The sequence below is a fragment of the Salmo trutta genome, unplaced genomic scaffold (genome assembly GCF_901001165.1).
Source record: "Salmo trutta unplaced genomic scaffold, fSalTru1.1, whole genome shotgun sequence".
Lineage (NCBI taxonomy): Eukaryota > Metazoa > Chordata > Actinopteri > Salmoniformes > Salmonidae > Salmo > Salmo trutta.
Window position 1 is genome coordinate 209 of NW_021822880.1, and position 17927 is coordinate 18135.

At 46.3% G+C, this 17927-nt stretch overlaps 1 protein-coding gene across 4 annotated transcripts; it reads right to left on the minus strand.

The window, feature by feature from the left end:
* Window positions 1-3507: 3507 nt before the first annotated feature.
* Window positions 3508-16953, minus strand: LOC115186247 (cullin-4A-like). Of its 4 annotated transcripts, XM_029745917.1 has the most exons (13): window positions 16332-16947; window positions 15599-15714; window positions 12769-12872; window positions 11216-11285; window positions 11023-11096; window positions 10593-10755; window positions 9875-9964; window positions 9673-9755; window positions 9448-9515; window positions 7678-7796; window positions 7393-7585; window positions 6996-7211; window positions 3508-3638 (listed from the first exon to the last, which is right to left on the minus strand). In XM_029745917.1, exons 1-13 carry the CDS (start codon window positions 16471-16473, stop codon window positions 3520-3522), a joined length of 1557 nt encoding a protein of 518 aa, XP_029601777.1. In that variant the 5' UTR covers window positions 16474-16947; the 3' UTR covers window positions 3508-3519. The 4 variants fall into 4 exon arrangements, with proteins under 4 accessions (XP_029601777.1, XP_029601780.1, XP_029601779.1 ...); XM_029745920.1 differs by lacking the exons at window positions 3508-3638; window positions 6996-7211; window positions 7393-7585; window positions 7678-7796 and adding an exon at window positions 8537-8628 and having other exon boundaries at window positions 16332-16953; XM_029745919.1 differs by lacking the exons at window positions 3508-3638; window positions 6996-7211; window positions 7393-7585; window positions 7678-7796 and adding an exon at window positions 9005-9096 and having other exon boundaries at window positions 16332-16953.
* Window positions 16954-17927: the final 974 nt, after the last annotated feature.

A 17927-nucleotide genomic window follows, 5' to 3' on the forward strand; every position in this document is an offset into this window, starting at 1 on the left:
ACAACATGATGCTGCCACCCCCGTGATTCATGGTTGGGATGGTGTTCTTCGGCTTGCAAGCCTCCCCCTTTTTTTAATGCAGGTTTTGGAGCAGTGGCTTCTTCCTTGCTGAGCGGCTTTTCAGGTTGTCGATATAGGACTTGTTTTACTGTGGATATAGATACTTTTGTACCCATGTTTCCTCCAGCATCTTCACAAGGTCCTTTGCTGATGTTCTGGGATTGTTTTGCACTTTTCGCACCAAAGTACCTTCATTCTAGGAGACAGAACGCGTCTCCTTCCTGAGCGGTATGACAGCTGCGTGGTCCCATGGTGTTTATACTTGCGTACTATTGTTTGTACATATGAACGTGGTACCTTCAGGCATTTGGAAATTGCTCCCAAGGATGAACCAGACTTGTGGAGGAATACCATTTTTTTCTGAGGTCTTGGCTGATTTCTTTTGATTTTCCCATGATGTCAAGCAAAGAGGCACTGAGTTTGAAGGTAGGCCTTGAAATACATCCACAGGTACACCTCCAATTGACTCAAATGATGTCAATTATCCTATCAGAAGCTTCTACAGCCATGACATTTTCTGGAATTTTCCAAGCTGTTTAAAGGCACAGTCAATTTAGTGTTTGTAAACTTCTGACCCACTGGAATTGTGACAGTGAATTATAAGTGAAATAATCTGTCTGTAAACAATTGTTGGAAAAATAACTTGTGTGATGCACAAAGTAGATGTCCTAACCAACTTGCCAAAGCTATAGTTTGTTAACAAGAAATTTGTGGAGTGGTTGAAAAACGAGTTTTTATGACTCCAACTTCAGTGTATGTAAACTTCCGACTTCAACTGTAGCCATGTCAGTAGGCTAGCTAGCTACAACTGTAGCCATGTCAGTAGGCTAGCTAGCTACAACTGTAGCCATGTCAGTAAGCTAGCTAGCTACAACTGTAGCCATGTCAGTAAGCTAGCTAGCTACAACTGTAGCCATGTCAGTAAGCTAGCTAGCTACAACTGTAGCCATGTCAGTAAGCTAGCTAGCTACAACTGTAGCCATGTCAGTAAGCTAGCTAGCTACAACTGTAGCCATGTCAGTAGGCTAGCTAGCTACAACTGTAGCCATGTCAGTAGGCTAGCTAGCTACAACTGTAGCCATGTCAGTAGGCTAGCTAGCTACAACTGTAGCCATGTCAGTAGGCTAGCTAGCTACAACTGTAGCCATGTCAGTAGGCTAGCTAGCTACAACTGTAGCCATGTCAGTAGGCTAGCTAGCTACAACTGTAGCCATGTCAGTAAACTGATAAATCCCCGTCACAACATTTGTAATAATTTAGATAGTTATTCTTCCTATTTCATGGAGTCATACCGAGAGGGCAGTGAAATAAAACAATGAGGAACTACAGTATGTTTTGATTTTAAAATGGTGGACACTAAATATTCAAATACGAGTTCCACGTCCTACAAGACAGATGGGTTGAGGGATGAGCGTCACGGAGGAGTGACCTACAAGACAGATGGGTTGAGGGACGAGCGTCACGGAGGAGTGACCTACAAGACAGATGGGTTGAGGGACGAGCGTCACGGAGGAGTGACCTACAAGACAGATGGGTTGAGGGACGAGCGTCACGGAGGAGTGACCTACAAGACAGATGGGTTGAGGGACGAGCGTCACGGAGGAGTGACCTACAAGACAGATGGGTTGAGGGACGAGCGTCACGGAGGAGTGACCTACAGGACAGATGGGTTGAGGGACGAGCGTCAGGGAGGAGTGACCTACAAGACAGATGGGTTGAGGGACGAGCGTCAGGGAGGAGTGACCTACAAGACAGATGGGTTGAGGGACGAGCGTCACGGAGGAGTGACCTAACAGGACAGATGGGTTAGGGACGAGCGTCACGGAGGAGTGACCTACAGGACAGATGGGTTGAGGACGAGCGTCACGGAGGAGTGACCTACAAGACAGATGGGTTGAGGGACGAGCGTCACGGAGGAGTGACCTACAAGACAGATGGGTTGAGGGACGAGCGTCACGGAGGAGTGACCTACAAGACAGATGGGTTGAGGGACGAGCGTCACGGAGGAGTGACCTACAAGGACAGATGGGTTGAGGGACGAGCGTCACGGAGGAGTGACCTACAAGACAGATGGGTTGAGGGACGAGCGTCACGGAGGAGTGACCTACAAGACAGATGGGTTGAGGGAACGAGCGTCACGGAGGAGTGACCTACAAGACAGATGGGTTGAGGGACGAGCGTCACGGCGGAGTGACCTACAAGACAGATGGGTGAGGGACGAGCGTCAAGGAGGAGTGACCTACAAGACAGACGGGTTGAGGGACGAGCGTCACGGAGGAGTGACCTACAGGACAGATGGGTTGAGGGACGAGCGTCACGGAGGAGTGACCTACACTACAGATGGGTTGAGGGACGAGCGTCACGGAGGAGTGACCTACAAGACAGATGGGTTTGAGGGACGAGCGTCACGGAGGAGTGACCTACAGGACAGATGGGTTGAGGGACGAGCGTCACGGAGGGGTGACCTACAAGACAGATGGGTTGAGGGACGAGCGTCACGGAGGATGGACCTACAAGACAGATGGGTTGAGGGACGAGCGTCACGGAGGAGTGACCTACAGGACAGATGGGTTGAGGGACGAGCGTCACGGAGGAGTGACCTACAGGACAGATGGGTTGAGGGCACGAGCGTCACGGAGGAGTGACCTACAGGACAGATGGGTTGAGGGACGAGCGTCACGGAGGAGTGACCTTACAGGACAGATGGTTGAGGGACGAGCGTCACGGAGGAGTGACCTACAGGACAGATGGTTGAGGGACGAGCGTCACGGAGGAGTGACCTACAGGACAGATGGGTTGAGGGACGAGCGTCACGGAGGAGTGACCTACAAGACAGATGGGTTGAGGGATGAGCGTCACGGAGGAGTGACCTACAGGACAGATGGGTTGAGGGACGAGCGTCACGGAGGAGTGACCTACAGGACAGATGGGTTGAGGGACGAGCGTCACGGAGGAGTGACCTACAAGACAGATGGGTTGAGGGACGAGCGTCACGGAGGAGTGACCTACAGGACAGATGGGTTGAGGGACGAGCGTCACGGAGGAGTGACGACAACATTGTCTCAAGTCAGATGGCATCTATGATTCCCTGGTGGTAAATGTATATTACAGTAACTACTTCAGTGATATTGAGGGGTGTGTGTTAACCTGTGATTCCCTGGTGGTAAATGTATATTACAGTAACTACTTCAGTGATATTGAGGGGTGTGTGTTAACCTGTGATTCCCTGGTGGTAAATGTATATTACAGTAACTACTTCAGTGATATTGATGAGTGTGTGTTAACCTGTGATTCCCTGGTGGTAAATGTATATTACAGTAACTACTTCAGTGATATTGAGGGGTGTGTGTTAACCTGTGATTCCCTCGTGGTAAATGTATATTACAGTAACTACTTCAGTGATATTGAGGAGTGTGTGTTAACCTGTGATTCCCTGGTGGTAAATGTATATTACAGTAACTACTTCAGTGATATTGAGGAGTGTGTGTTAACCTGTTTGTACTGGATCATGACGTCTTTGGAGAGCTCCATGTCCTTAAACATCCCCTCCAGCTTACTGGTGAAGGCCGCTCCACACTCTGCAGGGACAGGAAGTCACAAACCATCACACTCACTTCCTGTTAACAAGTTTTATAGAGTATTACAAACGGGGTGGTTCGAGCCCTGAATGCTGATTGACTGACAGTCGTGGTATATCAGACCGTATACCACAGGTATGACTAAACATTTATTTCTACTGCTCTAATTACGTTGGTAACCAGTTTAACATAGCAATAAGGCACCTCAGGGGTTTGTGGTATACGGCCAATATACCACGGCTAAGGGCTGTATCCAGGCACTCCGCGTTGCGTCGTGCTTAACCTGTTAGGGTATAGGGGGCAGTATTTTCACGTCTGGATAAAAAAATGTACCCGATTTAATCTGGTTACTAATCCTACCCAGTAACTAGAATATGCATATACTTATTATATATGGATAGAAAACACCCTAAAGTTTCAAAAACTGTTTGAATGGTGTCTGTGAGTATAACAGAACTCATTTGGCAGGCAAAACCCTGAGACAGATTCTGACAGGAAGTGGATACCTGATGTGTTGAATTGACTTTAAGCCTATACCATTGAAAAACAAAGGGGCTGAGGAATGTTTTGGCACTTCCTATTGCTTCCACAAGATGTCCCCAGCCTTTACAAAGTGTTTTGAGTCTTCTACAGTGAGATCTGACTGAAGAAGAGCCTTGGAACGGTGATGGCCCATTAGACACCTTGCGCGCGAGTTGATGGTGGGTACTCTCATTCCGAAACGTTTTAAAAGAGATCCCAATCGTCCGCCTTGAATTTTATTCATGTTCTGGTTAAAAAAGACACTAATGATTTAAGCTATACAACGTTTGACATGTTTGAACGAACGTAAATATATTTTTTCCGTTCGTGATGTGAAGTGAAGTCCGGCTGGCTTAGATCATGTGCTACAACACGGAGGTTTTTGGACATAAATGATGAGCTTTTTTGAACAAAACTACATTCGTTATGGACCTGGGAATCTTTGGAAGTGACATCTGATGAAGAGAATCAAAGGTAATGGATTATTTACATAGTATTTTCAATTTTAGATCTCTCTAACATGGCGGTTAGTCTGTATCGCAAAGCGTATTTTTCTGGGCGCAGTGCTCAGATTATTGCAAAGTGTGATTTCCCAGTAAGGTTATTTTTAAATCTGGCAAGTCCATTGCGTTCAAGAGATGTAAATCTATAATTCTTTGAATGACAATATAATATTTTACCAATGTTTTCTAATATTAATTAATTATTTTGTTGTCATGACTTGACTGCCGGTATTGGAGGGAACGATTTCCTGAACATCAACGCCATAGTAAAACGCTGTTTTTAGATATAAATATGAACTTGATAGAACTAAAAATGCATGCATTGTCTAACATAATGTCCTAGGAGTGTCATCCGATGGAGATTGTAAAAGGTTAGTGCATAATTTTAGCTGATTTTATGGTTTTGGTGACGCCTGTCTTTGAATCGACAATGCATTACACACAGCTATTATCAATGTACTCTCCTAACATAACTTTATGCTTTCCCCGTAAAACCTTTTTGAAATCGGACAACGTGGTTAGATTAAGGAGATGTTTATCTTTCAAAGGCTGTAAGTTAGTTGTATGTTTGAGAAATTTGAATTTTGACATTTATTTGGTTTCAAATTTGCCGCTCTTGAAATGCACCTGCTGTTGATAGGGTGCGCCACGGGTGGCACGCTAACGTCCCACATAGCCCCAAGAAGTTAAGAACAGCCCTTAGCCGTGGTGTATTGGCCACATACCACACCTGCTACAGGCCTTACTGCTTAAATACATTGCATGACCTGTTGACTGTGGTGGTGGTTCTACAGTCACACACCAGCGGTAGTGACAAACCATCGATGGGCTCACCTCCCTGCTGAGGCAACAATCAGCATCTGCCGGAGGACATGACATTATCCCACAGACACAGGGCCTAAAATAAAAACACCCGCCAAATGCGGGTAGATTTTGACATTGGCGGGTAAAGACGTCTATTTCACCAGCCATGTTGGTGGGTGAGACGTCTATTTCACCAGCCATGTTGGTGGGTGAGACGTCTATTTCACCAGCCATGTTGGTGGGTAAAGACGTCTATTTCACCAGCCATGTTGGTGGGTGAGACATCTATTTCACCAGCCATGTTGGTGGGTAAAGACGTCTATTTCACCAGCCATGTTGGTGGGTAAAGACGTCTATTTCACCAGCCATGTTGGTGGGTAAAGACGTCCATGTCACCAGCCATGTTGGTGGGTAGAGACGTCTATTTCACCAGCCATGTTGGTGGGTAGAGACGTCTATTTCACCAGCCATGTTGGTGGGTAAAGACGTCTATTTCACCAGCCATGTTGGTGGGTGAGACGTCTATTTCACCAGCCATGTTGGTGGGTGAGACGTCTATTTCACCAGCCATGTTGGTGGGTGAGACGTCTATTTCACCAGCCATGTTGGTGGGTAGAGACGTCTATTTCACCAGCCATGTTGGTGGGTGAGACGTCTATTTCACCAGCCATGTTGGTGGGTAGAGACGTCTATTTCACCAGCCATGTTGGTGGGTGAGACGTCTATTTCACCAGCCATGTTGGTGGGTGGTCAGGGCAACAGAGCTCGAGCATTTCACTTACATTTACAAATAAACATGTAGTTAGAAGTCAAGTAGGAGAACATTTATAACTAAATAAATGCTGCAGTACCTGTGTCGTTTTGTTTCATAGATGGTAGATAATCACAAAGAACTAGGTATCCTCTAAAATATATATATATATCCAGTGAGGCGCAGCAACAATGCCTGGCTGGGGAGCTGTGAACACTGGGATTGAAAGTGCTCAAGATGCACAGGCATAGAAGTCTAATTTACTGGAAAGTCCACTGAAGTGAGAGCTTGTGTTCCTTGGCTATTTACATTGTTTTGTTCACAAGCTACGTTTGAGTTTCAATGTTTGACTGTGCTTCATCTGCCAGTGAAGACGTCAGCTATGAGTCAGACCATCTACTCTAATATCTCACAGGCAGCAGCAGCTGGAGTACCATCGTTGCCACGGTAACCTGCCGCCCTTAAAGGGGCGGCTTAACATGTCTCATCTGCGATATTTTGGTTAAAAAGGTTTGTTAAAATGATTAGCAATATACCACATCACTTCTTACTAGTAATACATTTGTTTTTGAAGCATTACAAAGCTTGCTCATTGGTTTCTTTTGTAACAAAACAATATTTTGTCTGGTAATAAAACTGGAGTGGCTGTTAGACCAAAAAGTTAGTTTTAGTCCCTACCCACAGACAAAGCCTGCTACAACACATATCATAACACTGCATTGGAGATCACTGCATTCTATCCTGTTATCATACAGTGTTTGAGTTTGGACAACTTACCGTGTTTGAGTTTGGACAGCATGGACTTCTCAGCGTCCACGGAGGCACTCTTCCCAACGAGCAGGCGTTTGGCCAGGTCCTTCTTATAAAAGGCCTCGAACACATCCTTCCCATGGATGAAGCGGAAGATGATCATGATCTTGTCTAGAATCCTCTCCATCTCCTCCTCGGTAGCTTCCTTGTTGCCCGCCCGCAATTTACAGTCCACGTACTTCGCTGTGCAGACAGGACATCGCCAGTTAGATAAAACATACAGGAAACACTCATATCAACATACCAGGCGTGGGACCTCTGACTGGTATTTTAAGCAATAGAGTATTCGTTTTAAGATTCCAGGTAGGTGCCTTTAAATATCTCCTGCCCTGACTCTTTGCACACACAGCGGTCTTGTCCTCACCGATGAGTTCAGCAGGTTTGTTGGGTCTGTTGTTGATGAAAGCTTCAAAGGCCTCCTTCATAGCGTTGATGAAGCTCTCGTTTCTGTTGAAACAGCCCTGAGCCACGTTGTCCATCTTATCCTTAAAGTCCAACAGGTCTTGAACCATGTCCTTATCCTTCTCTGGGGTGCCCACAATCTCACCACCAAAACTCTGTTAGGAGACATCTCAGTGAGACAGGAATCAATAGAAGTGTTTCAGAGTGAGAGTAGTATAGACAGAGGAGAGCGAGACAGAGAGCGTACCTTGATGTAGTCTCTCCAGTGCTGCAGCAGAGTGGGGAGTCCTCCCTTCACCTTACTGAAGAGCTGGTAGAGTAGAGCCAGCTCCATCACCCGGTTACCGTCTAACAGAATACTGAGACCTGGAGGAGAGGGTCAATATCACCCGGTTACCATCTAACAGAATACTGAGACCTGGAGGAGAGGGTCAATATCACCCGGTTACCATCTAACAGAATACTGAGACCTGGAGGAGAGGGTCAATATCACCCGGTTACCATCTAACAGAATACTGAGACCTGGAGGAGAGGGTCAATATCACCCGGTTACCATCTAACAGAATACTGAGACCTGGAGGAGAGGGTCAATATCACCCGGTTACCGTCTAACAGAATACTGAGACCTGGAGGAGAGGGTCAATATCACCCGGTTACCGTCTAACAGAATACTGAGACCTGGAGGAGAGGGTCAATATCACCCGGTTACCATCTAACAGAATACTGAGACCTGGAGGAGAGGGTCAATATCACCCGGTTACCGTCTAACAGAATACTGAGACCTGGAGGAGAGGGTCAATATCACCCGGTTACCATCTAACAGAATACTGAGACCTGGAGGAGAGGGTCAATATCACCCGGTTACCGTCTAACAGAATACTGAGACCTGGAGGAGAGGGTCAATATCACCCGGTTACCATCTAACAGAATACTGAGACCTGGAGGAGAGGGTCAATATCACCCGGTTACCATCTAACAGAATACTGAGACCTGGAGGAGAGGGTCAATATCACCCGGTTACCGTCTAACAGAATACTGAAACCTGGAGGAGAGGGTCAATATCACCCGGTTACCGTCTAACAGAATACTGAGACCTGGAGGAGAGGGTCAATATCACCCGGTTACCGTCTAACAGAATACTGAGACCTGGAGGAGAGGGTCAATATCACCCGGTTACCATCTAACAGAATACTGAGACCTGGAGGAGAGGGTCAATATCACCCGGTTACCGTCTAACAGAATACTGAGACCTGCAGGAGAGGGTCAATATCACCCGGTTACCGTCTAACAGAATACTGAGACCTGGAGGAGAGGGTCAATATCACCCGGTTACCGTCTAACAGAATACTGAGACCTGGAGGAGAGGGTCAATATCACCCGGTTACCGTCTAACAGAATACTGAGACCTGCAGGAGAGGGTCAATATCACCCGGTTACCGTCTAACAGAATACTGAGACCTGGAGGGGAGGGTCAATATCACCCGGTTACCGTCTAACAGAATACTGAGACCTGGAGGAGAGGGTCAATATCACCCGGTTACCGTCTAACAGAATACTGAGACCTGGAGGAGAGGGTCAATATCACCCAGTTACCGTCTAACAGAATACTGAGACCTGGAGGAGAGGGTCAATATCATCCGGTTACCATCTAACAGAATACTGAGACCTGGAGGAGAGGGTCAATATCACCCGGTTACCGTCTAACAGAATACTGAGACCTGGAGGAGAGGGTCAATATCACCCGGTTACCGTCTAACAGAATACTGAGACCTGGAGGAGAGGGTCAATATCACCCGGTTACCGTCTAACAGAATACTGAGACCTGGAGGAGAGGGTCAATATCACCCGGTTACCGTCTAACAGAATACTGAGACCTGGAGGAGAGGGTCAATATCACCCGGTTACCGTCTAACAGAATACTGAGACCTGGAGGAGAGGGTCAATATCACCCAGTTACCGTCTAACAGAATACTGAGACCTGCAGGGAGGGTCAATATCACATACTGCTGATAGATACCTTTCTGTAAGATGGCCGTCATGTGTTCTCCAAGCAGCTGCTTCTCTACATTAGAGATAAGTGGCTTCCTGTTGAATACAAACAGAGAGAGAGACATGATAAAGAGATGGACAAGGGGGTGAAAGAGAAAGTAAAGTGGTTCAAATCTGTGAGATGATCTAGTGTACTCTGATTGGAGCACAGGCCTGTCAGTCTAAGGGGTGTGGAGGAAGAGGCGGGTCTTACTGAGTGCTCTGGTCGAGGTAGCTGATGACACGATCGTTCTCTTCTTCCAACCGACGAGCCACGTGATGCAGGTACTCCGGCACCTGGACACACACACACACACCACTTATGACAGTCACTAGGAGAAAGCCAGGTATGCTATCTATATAGGGGCGTGGTCATAATATGGAATTAAAGCATTTGATTGGCGGTTGTCACTCACATCTCGTTCCTGCATCAGCCTCTGTCCCTCTGCAGCGTACAGTCTGTTAGTCTCCATCAAAAAACGCTCCTCAAACGACTCTTTATACACCTGAGGAGAGAGACAGACACCAGGAGATCAGAGAATCTACATAGACCTGAGGAGAGAGACAATAGACACCAGGAGACCTCCAGAGAATCCACATACACCTGAGGAGAGAGACAATAGACACCAGGAGACCTCCAGAGAATCCACATACACCTGAGGAGAGAGACAATAGACACCAGGAGACCTCCAGAGAATCTACATACACCTGAGGAGAGAGACAATAGACACCAGGAGACCTCCAGAGAATCTACATAGACCTGAGGAGAGAGACAATAGACACCAGGAGATCAGAGAATCTACATAGACCTGAGGAGAGAGACAATAGACACCAGGAGATCAGAGAATCTACATAGACCTGAGGAGAGAGACAATAGACACCAGGAGATCAGAGAATCTACATAGACCTGAGGAGAGAGACAATAGACACCAGGAGATCAGAGAATCTACATAGACCTGAGGAGAGAGACAATAGACACCAGGAGATCAGAGAATCTACATACTATCTGCCTATGGAACAATAGTTTTAGACTGCTAAGAAAATGCACTCATATGACTAGCAATTGACTGCCTTGACTTGATTGGTTCATTGGCCAAATGGTAAGACAAGCTTTATGAAGCATTGACCAATCACCTGCAGATCTGAGAGCATGCCCAGTAGGCTGCGGAGAAGGCTGCGGTCCACGGTCTCCCCGTTGCGTTCACGTTCAATCTGTTCCAGGATCCCATCGACCGTGCGCTTCTGGACAGCCCCGTCGCTCACGATGTGGTTCCGGAAGAGTTCCAGCCCGGTATCCCTGTGGAACACACACAGTCACGGTGGACGGTGAACAGTAACGGGCTGCATCCCAAATGGCACCCTATTTCCTACATAGTGAACTCTTTTAGCCCAAGGAGGACCTAGTCAAAGGTAGTGCACTACGTAAGGAATAGGGAACCATTTCAGACATGGTCTCTGTCAGAGGACAGAAAGAAACGTTGACCATCTCAGAACAGGAAAAGACGTTTGCCAGAGAATGGATGAATGTGTGTGTTTCCTAATAGCTAGTGGACAAGGCTCTTACCAGATGGAGGGGAGCAGGGAGTTCTGGAGCACGTAGGTCCGATCCAGGAACAGAAAGATACTCCGGATCATGATCTGCAGTAAACCAGGTTACACATAACACACTTACATTAGACTAATCTACAACATACATTTTACACAGATGAAATGTCACACGATAAACACAAAGGTGAGATAAAAGCTGTCTGACTAACCGTCTGTCTGCAGTGGTCCTGCCAGCATCGGTTCATCCTCTTCAGGAAAGACAGGCTGTCCAGGGACTCTGTGAGGCTCTAAGGTTAAGGAACGGGCCTCAATTCAATCAAACAACAGTCAAACCCCCTCTCTTTGGACGGGGCCTCGGGTCGCATCAGGTTGTGGTTAAAAAACATGACCTTCCGATGACTACAAACTGTAGTTAGTTTATACAGATCCCCGTTACAGGGATGTTCATTGTTTTTTATGTGCCATCAGTCCAAGCAGCGTGTCGCTGTGTGCAGCTAGCTGGTTGAAGAGGTCCAAAGTGCCCCCTGGGTGGCAGGTAGCCTAGCGGTTAGGAGAGTTGGGCCAGTAACCGGAAAGTTGCTGGTTCGAATCCCCGAGCCGACTAGGAGAAAATATGTCTATGTGCCATTAAGCAAAGCACCGTAAACCTAATTTCTCCTGTAAGTATCTCTGATAAGAGTGTCTGCTAAATGAACAACATGTCAAACGTAGTGGAACAGAGAGACTACTACACAGCGGCCCGCTGAGAAGACATACCGCTGGTACAGAGAGACTACTGCACAGCGGCCTGCTGAGAAGACATACCGCTGGTACAGAGAGACTACTGCACAGCGGCCTGCTGAGAAGACATACCGCTGGTACAGAGAGACTACTGCACAGCGGCCTGCTGAGAAGACATACCGCTGGTACAGAGAGACTACTGCACAGCGGCCTGCTGAGAAGACATACCGCTGGTACAGAGAGACTACTACACAGCGGCCCGCTGAGAAGACATACCGCTGGTACAGAGAGACTACTGCACAGCGGCCTGCTGAGAAGACATACAGCTCTAAGACAGGAGGCTGCCAGGTTCCTTTTAAGCCCCCCCCCCAGTCACAACTAACCAGATAAACAAGTGTTATCAGAGAGACCCAGGCCAAGGTTATCGTGGCAATGATGGTATTCCAGCCGCTGGATGGTCCGTGACAGTGTGCCTGTGAGATATTTATGCAATAAGGACTGAGGTGGTGTGGTATATGGCCAATATACCACGGTTAAGGGCTGTCCTTAAACACAACGCATCACAGGGTGCCTGGATACAGCCCTTAGCTGAGGTATATTGGCTATATACCACAAACCCCCAAGGTGCCTTATTGCTATTATAAACTGGTTACCAACGTTATTACAGCAGTAAAAAATGTTGTCATACCACGGCTGTCAGCCAATCAGCATTCAGGGCTGGAACCAGCCAGGTTATAACACAGTAGACTAGTCTGACGTCTTCACTGGTAGTTGAAGCAAAGCCAAACATTGAAAAACAACGTAGCTTGTGAACAAAACAATGTAAATAGCCAAGAAACAAGGTGCAGCGATACAAATCAACTTTTCTATAAAACATGTTGATCTCCTCAGAGGAGACACTGTCATGCAGCATCATAAATGACAGATGTTCTTATCAAGCCGACTTGTAACCTACCAAACAGGCTTTTATAAACATCCACACACACTGGCAAAGATATAGGAGCACACTTTCACACACAAAGACACACAGTGTAAAGGATATTCTCTGAACTGATGTATCTGGGCCTGGACATGGTCCTCACAGACCTGACGGAGCTGCTTGTAGAGTGTGGGGGAGACTTTATAGGAACACAGGTTCTCCACCGCCTGAAACAGAGACAGGGAAACATACTAAGTATTCCTCAATTCTGGAAGTCATCCCTCCCTGTTTAGTGGCTTTATAATAGGAAAGACAGGATTAGCCAAGTCAACAGGCTGGTGAACGGTCAGAGTGATAGGGTTAACCAAGTCAACAGGCTGGTGAACGGTCAGAGTGATAGGGTTAACCAAGTCAACAGGCTGGTGAACGGTCAGAGTGATAGGGTTAACCAGGTCAACAGGCTGGTGAACGGTCAGAGTGATAGGGTTAACCAGGTCAACAGGCTGGTGAACGGTCAGAGTGATAGGGTTAACCAAGTCAACAGGCTGGTGAACGGTCAGAGTGATAGGGTTAACCAAGTCAACAGGCTGGTGAACGGTCAGAGTGATAGGGTTAACCAAGTCAACAGGCTGGTGAACGGTCAGAGTGATAGGGTTAACCAAGTCAACAGGCTGGTGAACGGTCAGAGTGATAGGGTTAACCAAGTCAACAGGCTGGTGAACGGTCAGAGTGATAGGGTTAACCAAGTCAACAGGCTGGTGAACGGTCAGAGTGATAGGGTTAACCAAGTCAACAGGCTGGTGAACGGTCAGAGTGATAGGGTTAACCAAGTCAACAGGCTGGTGAACGGTCAGAGTGATAGGGTTAACCAAGTCAACAGGCTGGTGAACGGTCAGAGTGATAGGGTTAACCAGGTCAACAGGCTGGTGGTTGGGTATACTGACTGCTGATGTGAGCTACAGAACCTGCTGGCTGGCATGGAGCAGCGCTCCTCTCCAATACTTTAAGACTAGAGAGGCAATGTGTCCTAGGACCGATCTTTGCTGCCCCAGTTGGAATCGGGTAACGTCCCAAATGGCACCCTATACCCTAAATAGTACACCACATAGGGAATAGGGTGTCAGTTGGCACCACCAACCCAGACTGGCTGGGGCAACCAGCAGGTCACATGACAAGACAGCTGGAGTAATGGTACATATACAGACAGTAAAGGGTGAACAGCAGGTCACATGACAAGACAGCTGGAGTAATGGTACACAGATACAGACAGTAAAGGGTGAACAGCAGGTCACATGACAAGACACCTGGAGTAATGGTACAGATAGACAGTAAAGGGTGAACAGCAGGTCACATGACAAGACAGCTGGAGTAATGGTACACAGATACAGACAGTAAAGGGTGAACAGCAGGTCACATGACAAGACAGCTGGAGTAATGGTACACAGATACAGACAGTAAAGGGCAACCAGCAGGTCACATGACAAGACAGCTGGAGTAATGGTACACAGATACAGACAGTAAAGGGTGAACAGCAGGTCACATGACAAGACAGCTGGAGTAATGGTACGAGACAGACAGTAAAGGGTGAACAGCAGGTCACATGACAAGACAGCTGGAATAATGGTACACAGATACAGACAGTAAAGGGTGAACAGCAGGTCACATGACAAGACAGCTGGAATAATGGTACACAGATACAGACAGTAAAGGGTGAACAGCAGGTCACATGACAAGACAGCTGGAGTAATGGTACGAGACAGACAGTAAAGGGTGAACAGCAGGTCACATGACAAGACAGCTGGAGTAATGGTACACAGATACAGACAGTAAAGGGTGAACAGCAGGTCACATGACAAGACAGCTGGAGTAATGGTACGAGACAGACAGTAAAGGGTGAACAGCAGGTCACATGACAAGACAGCTGGAGTAATGGTACAGATACAGACAGTAAAGGGCAACCAGCAGGTCACATGACAAGACACCTGGAGTAATGGTACATATACAGACAGTAAAGGGTGAACAGCAGGTCACATGACAAGACAGCTGGAGTAATGGTACAGATACAGACAGTAAAGGGTGAACAGCAGGTCACATGACAAGACAGCTGGAGTAATGGTACACAGATACAGACAGTAAAGGGCAACCAGCAGGTCACATGACAAGACAGCTGGAGTAATGGTACACAGATACAGACAGTAAAGGGTGAACAGCAGGTCACATGACAAGACAGCTGGAATAATGGTACACAGATACAGACAGTAAAGGGTGAACAGCAGGTCACATGACAAGACAGCTGGAGTAATGGTACACAGATACAGACAGTAAAGGGTGAACAGCAGGTCACATGACAAGACAGCTGGAGTAATGGTACGAGACAGACAGTAAAGGGTGAACAGCAGGTCACATGACAAGACAGCTGGAGTAATGGTACAGATACAGACAGTAAAGGGTGAACAGCAGGTCACATGACAAGACAGCTGGAGTAATGGTACAGATACAGACAGTAAAGGGTGAACAGCAGGTCACATGACAAGACACCTGGAGTAATGGTACACAGATACAGACAGTAAAGGGTGAACAGCAGGTCACATGACAAGACAGCTGGAGTAATGGTACAGATACAGACAGTAAAGGGTGAACAGCAGGTCACATGACAAGACAGCTGGAGTAATGGTACACAGATACAGACAGTAAAGGGTGAACAGCAGGTCACATGACAAGACAGCTGGAGTAATGGTGTCATACAGATGCAGACAATAAAAGTGCCCATATCGGTACATATTATTCACATGGAAACACGGACTTGGCTATAGGCATGTCATCAAGGCCCGGTGGACACATGAACTAGGCCTGTTTTAGAAAGGCAAATATGGGCTGTAGCTCTCCACAAACGATGCGTTTCATGTCCTGAAAGTGCCACTGTGTGCATGATGTTTGATGCTTTAGGCCTGACCTGGTAGAGTTCCTCTAGGTTGTACTTGATGGAGGTGCTGTTCTGGATGGCTCCTACCGCATCCCTCAGCTTCAGCCAGGTGTCCTCAGTGTAGTTGTCCGCTAGCTTTGGCCTGTCTGGGAACACACAACACAGTTACGCCACACCAAGGTAAAGCAAAATGGTTAGACAGACAATCAATGCAACCATTAGTTTTTTTAAGCCTCTAGCTGGGTACCTCATTTAAATGAGGAGAAATGTAAAGTTTATTTGTAAACAAGGAGAACATTGTAAACAGTTGACTATTGTTTGCATGCTCAACCATATGTCAATATCTGGCAGGGACAGTCAACAAATGTCAAAAATGTAATAGAATGCAAATATATATATATTTATTCTGCCAGAATGTCATTAGCTTGGTAAAGTTAGCTAGATGACGTAAACAGAGTTGAGCAATATTTCCAGGGTCTGGTTGCAACGGAATATTCTGTTGTTTACATGCCATGGCTATCAATTGCTTCAAATATGTCCCAAGCTAACTTGGTCTAGAAACTTCCTAGGCTACCCAGCTGGCCATCATGGACAACTTTCAAATATGAACTTTAGTTACGCTGCCATTTATGGGGAGTTACACGTTACATAAGTAGAGTTAACTAGTTAGCCAATTACTAACAGATAGTTGATAGTCAGGCAAAACGGCTAAATAACGTTTAGCTAGCTAGCTAACGTTAACTAGCTATTCAGCACGCGTTACCTTTGAAATTTTTAATAACTAATTTCTTGGAGGCGCCAGTTTTGTTGGAGGCCAGGCCAGAAATCTTCGTCACTCCGTTGTTGTTGTGCTCCGTCAGAGCAGAGAAGTTTGCTTTCTTGTCCTGTCGTATGTCTTCTGCCATTATTAGATTAATGCAGAGGGCCGTTGTTGTGAAGAGTTGTTAGCTAACGTTAGCCTGTCAGCGGCACTTCTCCTCGTCCTCTCAAACGAGCCTAAAGTTGGATTATACAACTCTGACCCTGTTTCTTAAATCATTTACGATGCACCACTTAGTCCGATCCCTCACTTGAGCAAAAGTAGATACTTAGACCAAAGCCATAAAACTCAGGGAAACTTTTGGATGAACCGAACAACTGAAAATTAGATTTCGTTCAAGTAAGCTAACGCGTTAGCTAGCCTAGTTTAGTTAGCGAATCAAACAATTTAGTATATCCGCTGCGTCCCTCCCTGGCCCGTATTAAAATTAGGCAAATATTAAATGTTATATATTTCAGACTTTCATGTGTGAAACAAATTAAAAGCTATATTCAATCTGAAATGATCAATCATTATGCTACCGCTGGAGATGTGGCGCTAGCCACATAGCAAACATAACAAAATGGCTTTCTACACCCCCCTTGACAAGTGCATCTTGGGAGATTCGCATTCTACCCATGTGATGTTTGAATCTTCAACAGTATTTTGACCTTTTTAAAAAAATGTCTTACAAGAGTTCATCTTTAAAGGGTCCCAATTACATTTCCTATTCAATTACTTCAGTGAAATTCGTCGACTTTTGTCGATTTTGCATGATGTAAAAGCATTTTAGGTACAAGCAATAATACATAAAACTCTTATTCAAATTATGTAGACTCAAGGCTGAAAATATGTGTTTCCAACTGTGATGGTGGAATATAAATTGGTGCAGGATTGGTGCATCGTGATTTTATCAGTTTACCCTGTTCTAAAAGTTAACTAGATTAAAAGGTATGATAGAGTACAGTATTCTACATTTAGTTGCTAATTTTAAACATGTTTAAATGGTTTAATTTTCTTGTACAGACGAGAAAGGTGTAATTGCAGCCCGCAATTCGGGGCATTCCTGCATCTTTAGGAGCCCCTCTTTATACTTCTATTGGTCAATTTTGAATCGCATAGACAATCAGAGGAAATCTAGAATATCAAAAGTGTCATGCAAACATGAAGATGGCGTGCTTGGGGGGGGGGGGTGTTCATGCAGGAAACAATGGGATGCTTGTGTGTGTGTGTGGGGGGGGGGGGGCGTTCATGCAGCTATTAATGGTATGCTCAACGGGGACCTTCATGCAGTAACCAAAGGGATGCTCGAGGGGTGGGGGGGGGTGTTAATGCAGGTATTAATGGGATGCTCGACAGGGGACGTTCATGCAGTAACCAATGGAATGCTCGAGGCGGGCGTGCCCATATGAAGGAACGCCCCGAATTGCGGGCCGCAATCACACACTATTGGAACAGACCAAGCATATGTTTGTAGGCTCTGGTACTCCACCAAGATTCGAAGGACAAAGCCTATGGGGAAATGACTACAAAAAGTAGGGTGTTTGGATAAACTGTGAA

What these genes read in the sequence shown, in the direction of transcription:
- LOC115186247 (XM_029745917.1), bottom strand. Translation starts at nt 16,473, where the DNA reads ATGGCAGAAGACATACGACAGGACAAGAAAGCAAACTTCTCTGCTCTG. An exon ending in AGTTATTAAAAATTTCAAAG is followed by an intron (nt 15,715 to 16,331) that starts GTAACGCGTGCT and finishes GTGTGTTCCCAG; the next exon opens with ACAGGCCAAAGCTAGCGGAC. An exon ending in ACTGGAGAGACTACATCAAG is followed by an intron (nt 7,586 to 7,677) that starts GTACGCTCTCTG and finishes GTCTCCTAACAG; the next exon opens with AGTTTTGGTGGTGAGATTGT.